General features: G+C 41.1%; 1 protein-coding gene across 1 annotated transcript; it reads left to right on the top strand.

The window, feature by feature from the left end:
- Positions 1 to 4453: 4453 nt before the first annotated feature.
- On the top strand, positions 4454 to 11463 carry LOC115195418 (sperm-associated antigen 6-like). The gene is made up of 11 exons (XM_029755251.1): positions 4454 to 4753; positions 4902 to 4997; positions 5148 to 5314; positions 6608 to 6791; positions 8119 to 8324; positions 8561 to 8734; positions 8906 to 9058; positions 10079 to 10270; positions 10434 to 10550; positions 11016 to 11161; positions 11314 to 11463. Exons 1-11 carry the CDS (start codon positions 4729 to 4731, stop codon positions 11375 to 11377), a joined length of 1524 nt encoding a protein of 507 aa, XP_029611111.1. The 5' UTR covers positions 4454 to 4728; the 3' UTR covers positions 11378 to 11463.
- Positions 11464 to 12552: the final 1089 nt, after the last annotated feature.

Genomic DNA, 12552 nt, shown 5'->3' with positions numbered 1-12552 from the left:
TCATGTTTGTTTGTTTTGAATAGGCCCAGAATATCACTGACTAAGATATTTTCCATCGCATTCAATATCTGTAGCATAATAAAGGATTATAAAATTCACGGGTGAAAGAAATTGCTGCGAGAAAGTTACATGTTTTCAGTGAAGGAAATCTACACATTTATTTAGGTGCATTTGAAACCGAAGTCATATTTTTTTTTGTCAATTGCTTGTCGACCATCATGGAATAGAATATACAAATATTTCAGTATTAGAATTCAAATATGTTCCAATCTTTGTTTGACTTTCATATAATTTAAAGTTTCGCAATATACGATGTTATGTCGAGGTTCATTTTCGTTAGCTGCACGTAGGCTATAAGAACGTGTAATTCATTAGGCTGACACTGGTGTGTCTTCAAACAAGATTAGTCTATCTCCCAAATGAAACACGTTTTTATTAGGTTACATGTAATAAATGAAAAGTGTTACATTAAAATATAAATATTAAAGAAGTTGAAATTGGTTCGTATTTTGCTGGTGGAAGAGAGAGACAGTTAATGTTCGGGAAATAAGGATTAAGAGGACCAAGTCGTAGTTTCCGCCGCCTGTAGTCTGAAGCCACAATCAAACGACTGTCCTATTCAATCATTTTTGTGATGGGTTTATAGTATTGATAAATGCGAGTCGTTAAGTTTTCTCTGCCCAGATACATGTATCTCATATTGTTACTGAACTCAGGGAGATTCAGGAGTCTGTCCAGGGTGTATTCAGTGGTGAGCTAAAGGCCATGGTTTTAAGATGTACCTCGTGTTGACTCGCAGATGGCATGATGTTACTAAATCTTACAATTCGAGCGATAGACAACTTGTGGGTGTGGGCAGGTTTTTATTTTGTGTAGCCTGCATTAGGCGACTGGTGTTTTGTTTTATGTAGCCCATACAGTAGGTCTACTGGCGTGACAGGCAAGTGGAGCGCATTACTGCATGGAGCACCCAACAACCCTTCACTGGAGGGGCCAAGGTTTCTGGTGAGCTTGCTGCTTTAGCCTTTAAAATGTGACATGGTGGTGATGTGTTAGGATATGTTTTTATTTAAGGCCGTTGGTTTTATGAATAGGCATTGAGTGGTTTCAAGCTCTCTCCTTTAAGGCGAACACACAGGAGTAATCTTGGTTGTGGTGACAGATAATATGGACATTGACATATCTTAAAGGTACAATGCAGCTGTTTTTATCTCATTATCAAATCATTCTGGGTAACAATAAGTACCTTACTGTGATTGTTTTAAATTAAATAGGTAAAAAAAGAAACAACAATTGCTTCTAAGCAAAAAACTAATTTCTCAAGCAACACATTTTCTAGAACTGTCTGGGAGTGGTTTGAGTGAGGGACCTAATTGGAGGAGCCTTATGAGAGGGATATGTAACCTGAAAACGAGCTGTTATTGGCAGAGATGTTTGAATCTACCTTTGTTGGTCTATTTAAGTGATAATGCCGAGTAGCCAGTGATTGGAGGATATATTGGCACAGGTGTTGTTAGACCAATATATCCTCCAATCACCGGCTTCGAGGGCATTATACAACTTTTATACAACGGGTTACCAACATATTCAAATAATGATTGACATATTTTCATTAAAAAACTTTATTTTGATTAATTTTTCGTTCTATTGGTTCGGTTGCCAGAGACGCGACCCAGTCGTTCAGTCATTTTTGTTCTGTATCTATGGACACGACCCAGTCGTTCAACCTAAATGTTCTATTGCCATACTGGCTGGCAACTTTATTTTCCCTTGCTGGCTAGCTAGCCAACTACGGCTAATTTACAGTCACATCAAGTAGTGCAGCCAGAATAACAGCAAAGTAGCTGCATTTGCATTTGTTTAAGCTGTTTTCTAGTGACATTTTTTGGATACATTCATAAGATTTCACCTGGCATCTCGTCAGAACACTGTTGTTCAGAGGAGCTAGCCAACAACACAGCTAACACAACCACTTCAAACTGAAGCAGCAACGACTACAAGCTAGTTGCATTTTGTTTCGTTATAACTGTTTTCTATTCACATGTCCATAAAAATGATGCTGATTCATGATTTCGACTGTCTGAGAAAAGCTGCCGCCTGTCTGTCTCCTCCCGACCCCGACACGTTCATTACAACCGGACAGCTGGAGATCGAATTTCAATATTGAAACAATGTTGCAAATGTCAGAGAGACAGACTGCAAGTTTTATTCCACTCTCCGCTTTTGAAAACCAATTGCTAGTCTAAAAGAAATGGGAGATGATGCCTAGATGCTTTTTACAGTGGAGATGAAGTTTATAAATTGTCCTTCTGGGCTGATGAGACAGTGGATTACACAGAACAGAGTAAATAGACATTTCAACTTTATTGCTTTAGCCGGTGGTAACTTGTGGAATAGGCACCGGCTGGAATGCGGTTTTAACCAATCAGCGTCCAGGACTAGACCCACCCATTGTACAATAACTTATAACGCAGGCCAAAACCCCACCCATGAAAACGAGCTGAAATGTCAGGCGGTCTTTTCAAAAAGCTCTTACACTAAAAAGGTATCAGCATTTTCACAATTTCACAGTATTATTCCAACCTCAAAGTGTGAAAATATAAAACACAGGGAAATCCCGTTTTTGACAGCACAGCCACTTTTCATATTTTTCTTCTTGGTCATCCACAACGAAAAAAATATTATGTTCTTAGGCCTCAGATATGTTATCCTGAAGTAAATTATATTTCTCTTCAACCAGCGTCTTCCATCAAATATCACTCCACTTAAATCGGCAGGTACCCTGGTGGTTAGAGCGTTGGGCCAGTAACTGAAAGGTTGCTGGATCAAATCCCAGAGCTGACAAGGTAAAAATCTGTCGTTCTGCCCCTGAACAAGGCAGTTAACCCCCCAGTAGGCCGTCATTGTAAATAAGAATTTGTTCCTAACTGACTTGCCTAGTAAAATACATTTAAAAAATCGGACAAATATTTCGATGTAATTTTACGACATTTGCAATATGCTTAAATATATAAACCTATTTTATAAATCTACAGGCTTACATATTGAGCTATATTCAGCTATAGGCATATAGCTATGGTAACTGCAGATGCCTACTTTGTCAAATAATTAGATACTTTGAAATTGCCTAAATTGCTACGAGTTAGTTACATCTAATTAGCATCAATACATTCCATGTAAACACAATTTATCTGTGCAACAATGGAAAGGGCGATTTTGATATTGATTATAATTACTTATAAGCATTTTTATATTTGATTATAGGCCTATGCACAATTTTAAAACAGTGTTTGTGAAGATTGCATTGAAGGGTTTGAGAGCACAATCACAAGATATTTTGCAATGGCCTGCTGGTTTTGTAGTGTTTTGTTTTTATGAATTAATTAATTGCGGGTCTCATTCTCTAGAACCTGTTTCCCAACTCATTCCTTCTCTGATCAAGATTTGGATTTACTGATTTACTCAAAATAGATGTACAGTCATTTAATTTAATTTATTCTGAATTTCCCAAGTGGACATAAATTAGGCCCATGCATTAGCTTAATATTGTTAATTTTTACATTCTGCTGAAATATGTCGTCATGAAACGACATTGCTTTTTCATCTGTTGTTTTTTATTAAAACAATTAAATATTGCCTACATATATCAAATGTTTTTAATTCCTAGTAGAATAAAATAAATATGTACAAGTTTCTAATGTATGGCTTCTGTTGTAGCCGACAGGATAGAACATTGTCTTCATTAATTTGTCTAATAATATGTGAGAAACTTTGGAGGTGGGCGCATTGGTCTGACAGGTCTGAAATAATGTAGGCTTAGCACACCATCAATGTGCTTTAGTGTTTCCCTTATTTTATCTATTATCCATTAAGTTCAATCCCATTAGCATAACGCTTAATTTCATCATAACATATTTTACAATTGTAGCTAGGTTTAATAGGCTTATGTTTGATGTAGGTTGCCGCATTGCCTTTTTTTGTCATCATATAGGCCTAAAGGCTACATGTATTTTTCATTTATTTTATAGTCAATCTATCTATGACTGCGTAAATGTACAGCCATGTAGGATTATTTGTTCAATGCAGAAATCAGGGCAACAATGTTGCTCTAAGACCGGATAGGCTATCCCACCACCGTGGCAACATTGTTACAAACGTCTTAGTGTAACCATTCGATTCTTCAAAGTATCGTTATAATTATGCTGTGATTAGCTTTTTTTAATGTGCATAAAAAGTGTGACCGCATGTGAGCTACCACTATGTTGCATCTTTCAACATATAGAATGAAACAAGTCTTCTTCTCTCACTTGGCAATATATCTTTGCGGAAGCGACAACAGAACTGTCATCACTAGCATCTGTAGAGTCATTGTTCTATACCCACGAAGTCATAAACCTCTCCCATTTCAACAATTTCTCTTCTTAAAATGTGATTTTAAACCTAAACTCTATCATTAACCCTAACCTTAACCATACGGCTAACTTTATGCCCAATACTAACCTTAACATGAAGACCAAAAAGCTCATTTTTGAGCGGCGCTGAGAGACCCGTGTTAATGCTTCCGGTTTGTCGCTACGGCAACAGTAACACGCTAACCAAACCTCGACGCTGCGCCGCACTGTTTACAGCTGCTGTTTTAGGGGAAACTAACAAGCAACAATATAATTGTTGCAGTTACATATTTATAAGAAAAGTGGCGTTTATTTTTTTTAAATAACATTTGTAATCATGAATCAACGACAGGTTTTACAAGGTACTATCATTTGTAGTTGCAATTTTTCAAGACTGTTTTCAAAGCTGTTTTGAATGAACCTCAAGAGTAAAGATAGTGCCTGCAAAACGTAGCTAAAGAACAGTTGACATTTTTTAATACTAATGGATTGTTAATTTTTATCTTTTAGTGTTTGAGCAGTATCAGAAATCAAGGACACAGTTTGTGCAGACTATTGCTGAGCTTGCAACAAGACCCCAAAACATTGAAGCTTTACAAAATGCTGGTAAATTGGGACTTGGGTACCCATTTCTGTATATAAGTATTTTTTCAAACCAATATTCTATTTTAGCTGACTTTCATTTATGTGCTGATCACAGTTCTATTGATAACTTCTAACAAGACAGAATTCCTTTCCTACACGTCCCCCCTCTAGGTGTGATGTCCCTGCTGAGGCCTTTACTGCTAGATGTGGTTCCTACTATCCAGCAAACAGCTGCTCTGGCTCTGGGAAGACTGGCCAGCTACAATGAAGATCTGGCAGAGGCCGTCGTCAAGGGAGACATCCTCCCACAACTCATCTACTCCCTGGCTGAGCAGAATGTATGTCTGCGTGTGTCTGTGAGTCTGTGAGTGTGTGTGTGTGTGTGTGTGTGTATGTGTGTGTGTGTGTGTGTACACCAACCGTCGTCAAGGGAGACATCTTCCCACAACTCGTCTACTCCCTGACTGAGCAGAACGTATGTCTCTCTGTGTGTGTGTGTGTGTGTGTGTGTGTGTGTGTGTGTGTGTGTGTGTGTGTGTGTGTGTGTGTGTGTGTGTCTACTCCCTGGCTGAGCAGAACGTATGTCTCTGAGTGTGAAAGTGTGTGTGTGTGTGTGTGTGTCTATGTCTGTGTGTGTGTGTGTGTGTGTATACACCAACATACACTCCCTCATTCACCCTGCTGAATGGTGTCCCTGACCCTGAGAGTGTGTTGGCATTGTACCCTGGGTAGAAGGCCCCTCCAAAGGCTAAAGCACCCTTCACACCACAGCAGGGCCTCTCTCTCTCAATTTGCCTTCTCACAGGGGTCTGCATGCATAGTTAATGCTCTGAATGTAAACTCTCGCTTAAAGATTCAATATGTTGAAATCGCTCCACCATTTTTTGATTGCTAAAATTCCAATAGTTCGCTAATTTCAGTTTATGTGACAAAACAAGCAATGTATAGAGCAGAGAATCATTGTACCATATAAACCCGCTGAGAAATATATTTTCAATAACCAAAAGTATTATATTTTCAGCTGTTTGAAACTGGAGTGCAAAAGCAGACCTTAAAGCTGCAATCTGTAACTTTTCGGCCGTCCCGACCAAATTCACATAGAAATATGAGTTATAGATCTGTAATTGTTATTGAAAGAAAGTCTAAGAAGTAGTAGATCGGTTCTATGTGCGCTATTTCTATACGTCCGGTTCTTAAGTTTAGTTTTTGCATCTTTTACTTTTGGTTTTGTACAACGGCTTCAAACAGCTGAAAATCCAATATTTTCGGTTATGGAAAATATATTTCAATGCGGTTTAGATGGTACAATGATTCTCAACACTATACTTGCTAATTTTGTCACATAATCTGAAATTAGGCGAACTATTACAATTTTAGCAACCAGGAAATACCACAGTGATTTCTGCATAGTGCATCTTTAAGAACAAGAAGCATAGAAATAGTGCACATAGAGCAGCTCTATGTGCACTCTTTCTATGCTAGACCTGCTTTCAATGCGTGACAAATCTACAACTCACATTTCTATGTGAATTTAGTCAGTTCACCCAAAAAGTTACATTTTGCAGCTTTAAAGAGCATCTGCTAAATGTGTATTAAATGTTTTCTCCTTCCATCTGCGTGTGTATGTGTAGCGGTTCTATAAGAAGGCAGCAGCATTTGTCCTGCGTGCAGTGGCCAAGCACAGCCCTGCTCTGGCCCAGGCCGTAGTGGACTGTGGAGCGCTGGACGCTCTGGTCATCTCTCTGGAGGAGTTTGACCCTGACGTCAAGGAGGCTGCCGCCTGGGCTCTGGGATACATTGCACGCCACAACGCAAGTAAGGACATAGTATACACAGACCAGGGGTTGGAACCGATTCAGGGAACAAAACCAAGAAATGGAAAATAATATTTTTCAAGGAACAGAAACGGAACTGAGAACGAAAGTGATCCATACTGTTCCAGAGCAGAACCATTATTTTAAAGGCTTGGGAATCAGTTAATAACGTTCTTTTAAGTTCTAGGCATTTTTCTCAAGTCCCACAAAAAAATGCAACAAAGCACCGATGCAAAGCCTTCACTCTGTCACTCAGAAAGGTTTTCCAGTGTCTGCCTGCCAGCTGAACATCTTTATCAGTGTGTGTGTGTGTGTTTAGGGTACCTGCCCCTCCCCCTTCAAACCACAGGCTACTGTAGCCCCTCCCCCCTTCAAAGCATATGTCACTGTACTGACGTTACCATAGGCTACTGTACTGATGTTACCATAGGCTACTGTACTGATGTTACCATAGGCTACTGTACTGATGTTACCATAGGCTACTGTACTGATGTTACCGTAGGCTACTGTACTGATGTTACCACAGGCTACTGTACTGATGTTACCACAGGCTACTGCACTGACGTTACCGTAGGCTAATGTACTGATGTTACCATAGGCTACTGTACTGACATTACAATCGTGATTCTGAAGATCGGGAGAGAGATTTTTATTCGGTAATGAAAAATTGATTAACTTTTCAATGCCAGTTAAGGATACTATAGGCTTTGTTATCACATTTAATGTTGGATTTATTAACTACAAAAAGGTAATACGTGTTTTTAATTCTGGCGCTGCTCTGCACACACAAGCTTGTTATCTAGCTAGCTCAAGCTTGTTATCTAGCTAGCTCAAGCTTGTTAGCTACTGTAGCTAGCTCAAAGGACATTCAAAGTTCCTTCATAGAAGCCGCTCCTCCATAGGTATAATTCTGTGGACCTAATTCAGATAATACATGTCATAACAAGATGTCCAGCGCTTCAAGCCTCCTCAACCCTGTCTTGCTCTCTCCCCACCCACAAAATGTCAGTCGCATCTTGCGCTATAGGCTACACTTGTCTTTCCGTCGCGCATGTAAACAACTAGCTTACCTGCTCTATCTGCACTGATTGGTGAAGTCATTGAGTGAGATAAATGTAAAAAAAATGCTGATTTTACAGGTTGAAAAAGGAACAAAAAGGAGCAATATAAACCAGTACTTTTTTCGCGTTCGACCCAATATAGAACTTTATTTTGCTGGTTGGAACAGTTGAAAAAAAAGATTGGTTCTGTTCAGAACGAAACGATTAGAAAATCCTAACACACACACACCACACACACACTAACACCCGTCTCTTCTCTGTATGTAGACCTGTCTCAGGAGGTAGTGGATGCAGGAGCCGTTCCGCTGCTGGTGTTGTGTATCCAGGAACCAGAGGTGGCCCTGAAACGCATCGCTGCCTCGGCCCTCAGCGACATCGCCAAACACTCCCCTGAGCTGGCTCAGACTGTGGTCGACACCGGCGCCATCGCACACCTGGCCCAGATGATTCTCAACCCCGACGCCAAGCTGAAGGTGAGGCGGCAGGAACGCTGAGACAAAATAAGGCTTCCTTAAGTCTGACAGGTTGACACAGTCATTATGTTGTCAATGTAAACAGACATAGATGAGGTTAGAATATACATTACAGTCCACTCTTAAACCCTGTATGACACTTTTTTTCTTTCCTCCATCCCCTTCTTCACGTCCTCTCCCTCTCCCCTGTCTTTTTCTTTCTTCTCTCCACCCTTCCCCTCTCTCCTTCCATTCAGAGGCAGGTGTTCTCTGCGCTGAGTCAGATCAGTAAGCACTCAGTGGACCTGGCTGAGATGGTGGTGGAGGCAGAGATCTTCCCTGCTGTCCTGGCCTGCCTCCGAGACCCTGACGAGTATGTCAGGAAGAACGTCACCACGCTGATGAGAGAGATCACCAAACACACACCTGAGGTACACCCACACACACCGAACATCAGAGGTACACAGACACTACACACACCAGACATCAGAACACACACTCATTGACACCAAACATACACTAGGGGTACCAAACTCCCTAACACACTACCACATTCTCACATGTGCCCCTACCCTCGCCCGAATGTGTGTGTATGTGTACAGCTGTCTCAGATGATCGTGAACACGGGTGGTGTGGCCGCGGTGGTTGACTACCTGGGTGATAGCCATGGTAACGTGCGGTTGTCAGGGATCATGATGCTTGGATACGTGGCTGCTCACTCTGAAAACCTTGCCATGGCCGTCATCGTCTCTAAGGTAGGTGTGTGTGCCAGGGTTGGGGTCAATTCAGAATTTCAGAATTTAATTCAATTCAAACAATGAATTTGAATTCAATTTTAATTGGCCACACCCCACAGAAAGCAGAAATGTTATCGAATTTGAATTGAAAAAAGGTATAATTTAATTCAAAGCAAATCAAAGCAATTCAACTGAGATGTGAAACATGAAAGTCTTTTTAATTTGAGAAATATTTGATCAAAAGGATATGCCACTCATTAACGCAAAGAATACATATATAATTCCAAATATTAGTTTGATTATAACTCAAAGATGTCAAACAGTGTTTTTTTGTTGTCATGAGATGTTAGATTGGGGACTCCCTAAAAACACGCCACTTCGATACAGCTACGACTGCAAGTGACTTTTTGTAGCAGGTTAGGAGAGCATTTTCGCTAACCTTAACTCTTTTCCTAACCTTAACCTAATTCTACTAACCTGCTACGTTAATTCTCCTAACCTGCTAGGCACTTCTGGTCGTAACTGTATCGAAGTGGCGTGGTTTTAGGGAATCTTGTTAGATTGTTCCTTTCCATACTGCAGTGTTTGATCTAATGCATTCTGGGAAGAAGAAAAAAATATGCTGATATTTATAAATTAAGGGAATTATGAATTATTATAGACAACCCACAACATGATCTTAGCATATTTAAATAGTTTTAGGAAAACTAGCTTTAAACTAAATGTTTCAACCTCAAGCTACATGGTAGTTGTGGTCATACATGATGTCAAAATAAACATTACTATTGTGATGTGTAGAATAAATAAGCCATTTGAATTGCTTCCGGTGGTGTGTGGCCAATTCAAATTCAATTCAAATTCAGTCATTTAATTGAAATTCAAGAGCAATTCACAACTCAATTCAGATATGACCCCAATCTTGGTGTGTGCACTGTGCATCGTCTGCAAGCTCTGTGCTCTCTCTTCCTTCCTCCCTCTCTCTTTTTCAAAACCTCTCTCCTGTCCTCCCTGCTTGTTGTTGCTCCTCCGGCCCTGTAGGGGGTGCCCCAGCTGGCCCTCTGTCTGTCTGAGGAGCCAGAGGAACATATCAAGGCAGCAATAGCGTGGGCGTTTGGCCAGATTGGCCGCCACACCCCGGAGCATGCCAGGGCCGTTGCCACGGCTAACGTCCTGCCCAATCTGCTGGCTCTCTACATGGACACAGACAGCTCCGAGGACCTGCAGGTCAAGGTAGGGTCATAGGTCAATGTTGTCACAGGTTACCAGAAGCTTGTGTAGTAGACACAGGGTGTTACTGAAGCTCTACACTGAACATTTCTGAGGGTCATAAGAACAGTAAACGGACCATAACGTAACCTGTATCACCCTGAGTCCTGACCTCCCCCCCACCCAGGCTAAGAAGGCTTTGAAGAGCATACTACCAAAGTGCACCTACCTGCCTGCTCTAGAGCCCCTGCTCTACGAAGCTCCCAGCAACATCCTCAAACACGTCGTCTGCCAGTTCAGCAAGGTGGGGGCGTGTTTGGCAACTTTTATTTACACTACTAGGTATAGCAGAATGGACCCACACGGGCCCCACACAGCCTAATAATGTTTTAGTTCTAAAAATCACTGTGTAAACCCAGTCTCTGTCTATTTTGAACCATGTTTGAGAAATTATATTTTCATTAGTTAATTTTAAAAGTGCAATTAAATCCAAGATTAGGCTTGATCTCTGTCCGGAAAACCTAACCCGAAGGTTTGATTCAGACAGTACTGGAAGTTCAGACAGTCCAGAAAGTCCAATGCTTTGTAATCCCTGTATCCTTATTGCTGTATCCTCCCCCACTCTTCCTCCCCCCTCCCCTCCCCTCCCCTCCCCTCTCCTCTCCCCTCCCCTCCCCCTCCCTCCCCCCCCCTCTCTCCCCTCCTCCCCTCCCTCCCCCCTCCCTCCCCTCCCCCTCCCCTCCCTCCCCCCTCCCCTCCCCCTCTCCAGGTGCTGCCCCGTGACAGCAAGGCTCGTCGTCTGTTTGTGACCAGCGGAGGCTTGAAGAAGGTTCAGGAGATTAAGGCTGATCCTGGATCTGCCCTGCAGGAATACATCAACTCTATCAACAGCTGTTACCCTGAGGAGATAGTCAGGTACACACACACACACACACACACACACACACACAAAAGCCATGTAATGTACTAATTTACTGGCTATAACATCAGATGAATCTAGTGTGTTTCTACTACCAGGCATTCTCTCAGCCAAGTGATCCTTTGTTATGTCCTCTGTCCTGCTGTAGATACTACTCCCCCGGTTACTCAGAGACTCTGCTGGAGCGGGTAGAGAAGTATCAGCCTGTCTGAGGGTCTGGGGCTCACATCCCCTCCTTACTGACACTGAATGTGATATTCTGGTTTTACCGTTTCACCCTCATCCATGAATATGAGGACAGAAGACTATATAAAACAGTATTTTATTATTGCACTGATTCTGTCTTTGTGTGTATGCATTATCATAGCTGAGTCAGCCTATGTGAGCATTTGAAGAGGAATGACAAACTTCCTCATTCATTTGCTGAACAAGTAATTTACTAGTACCATTGTACAGTATATGCATTTAGTTTTTGGGTTATCTTTTTAATTTAACCTTTATTTAACTAGGCAAGTCAGTTAAGAACAAATTATTATTTACAGTGACAGCCTAGGAACAGTGGGTTAACTGCCTTGTTCAGGGACAGAACGACAGATTTTTATCTTGTCAGTTCAGGGATTCAATCTAGCAACCTTTCGGTTACTAGTCCAACGCTCTAACCACTAGGCTACCTGTTAATATTCAGAGGGTTTTATATTTAAGCAATTAGGCCAGAGAGGGTGTGGTAAACGGCCAATATACCACGGCTAAGGGCTGTTCTTAACGTGGAGTACCACAAACCCCAGAGGTGCCTTATTGCTATTACAAACTGGTTACCAACGTAATTAGAACAGTAAAAAGAAATGTTTCGTCATAGCCATCGTAAATGGTCTGATATACCACGGCTGTCAGCCAATCAGCATTCAGGGCTCGAACCACCCAGGTAATATTTAAAGGATATATGACTGCACGTTTTTAGTGATAGAAACCCAATCATCCAGCATGCAGGTATTAAAACAAAAAGGATAGAAACGTAAATGTAACAAGCCCAATACCATCCAAAATATCGTTAAAACGGGTCAGTGAAAATATAGATTAACCCAATATTAGATAGGAATTCTGCTGTTTTATTTCCATATTTCCACCTTAAAATAATGTTTCCTAGGAGGGCGAACGATGACCAATAGATGCATCTTCTTCGTTCATAGAAGGTCTTCCGTTCGATGAATTTACGGGATATCGTCTTATAAACTTGTAGGTCTACTCAGTTGGATGTCAACAAATTAATTCGGATTATTATTAAGAAATGTACTTGCCATTTTCGATCGTACAGACGGAAAGTTGTTGAGAGTTGTCTTTAGGTGTATTTTGTGCGGTTGTAGACTACCGCACCGACCCCTACCAGTTG

Source organism: Salmo trutta, chromosome 6 (assembly GCF_901001165.1).
Source record: "Salmo trutta chromosome 6, fSalTru1.1, whole genome shotgun sequence".
Taxonomy (NCBI): Eukaryota; Metazoa; Chordata; class Actinopteri; order Salmoniformes; family Salmonidae; genus Salmo; species Salmo trutta.
This window is presented reverse-complemented; position numbering and strand designations above follow the sequence as displayed.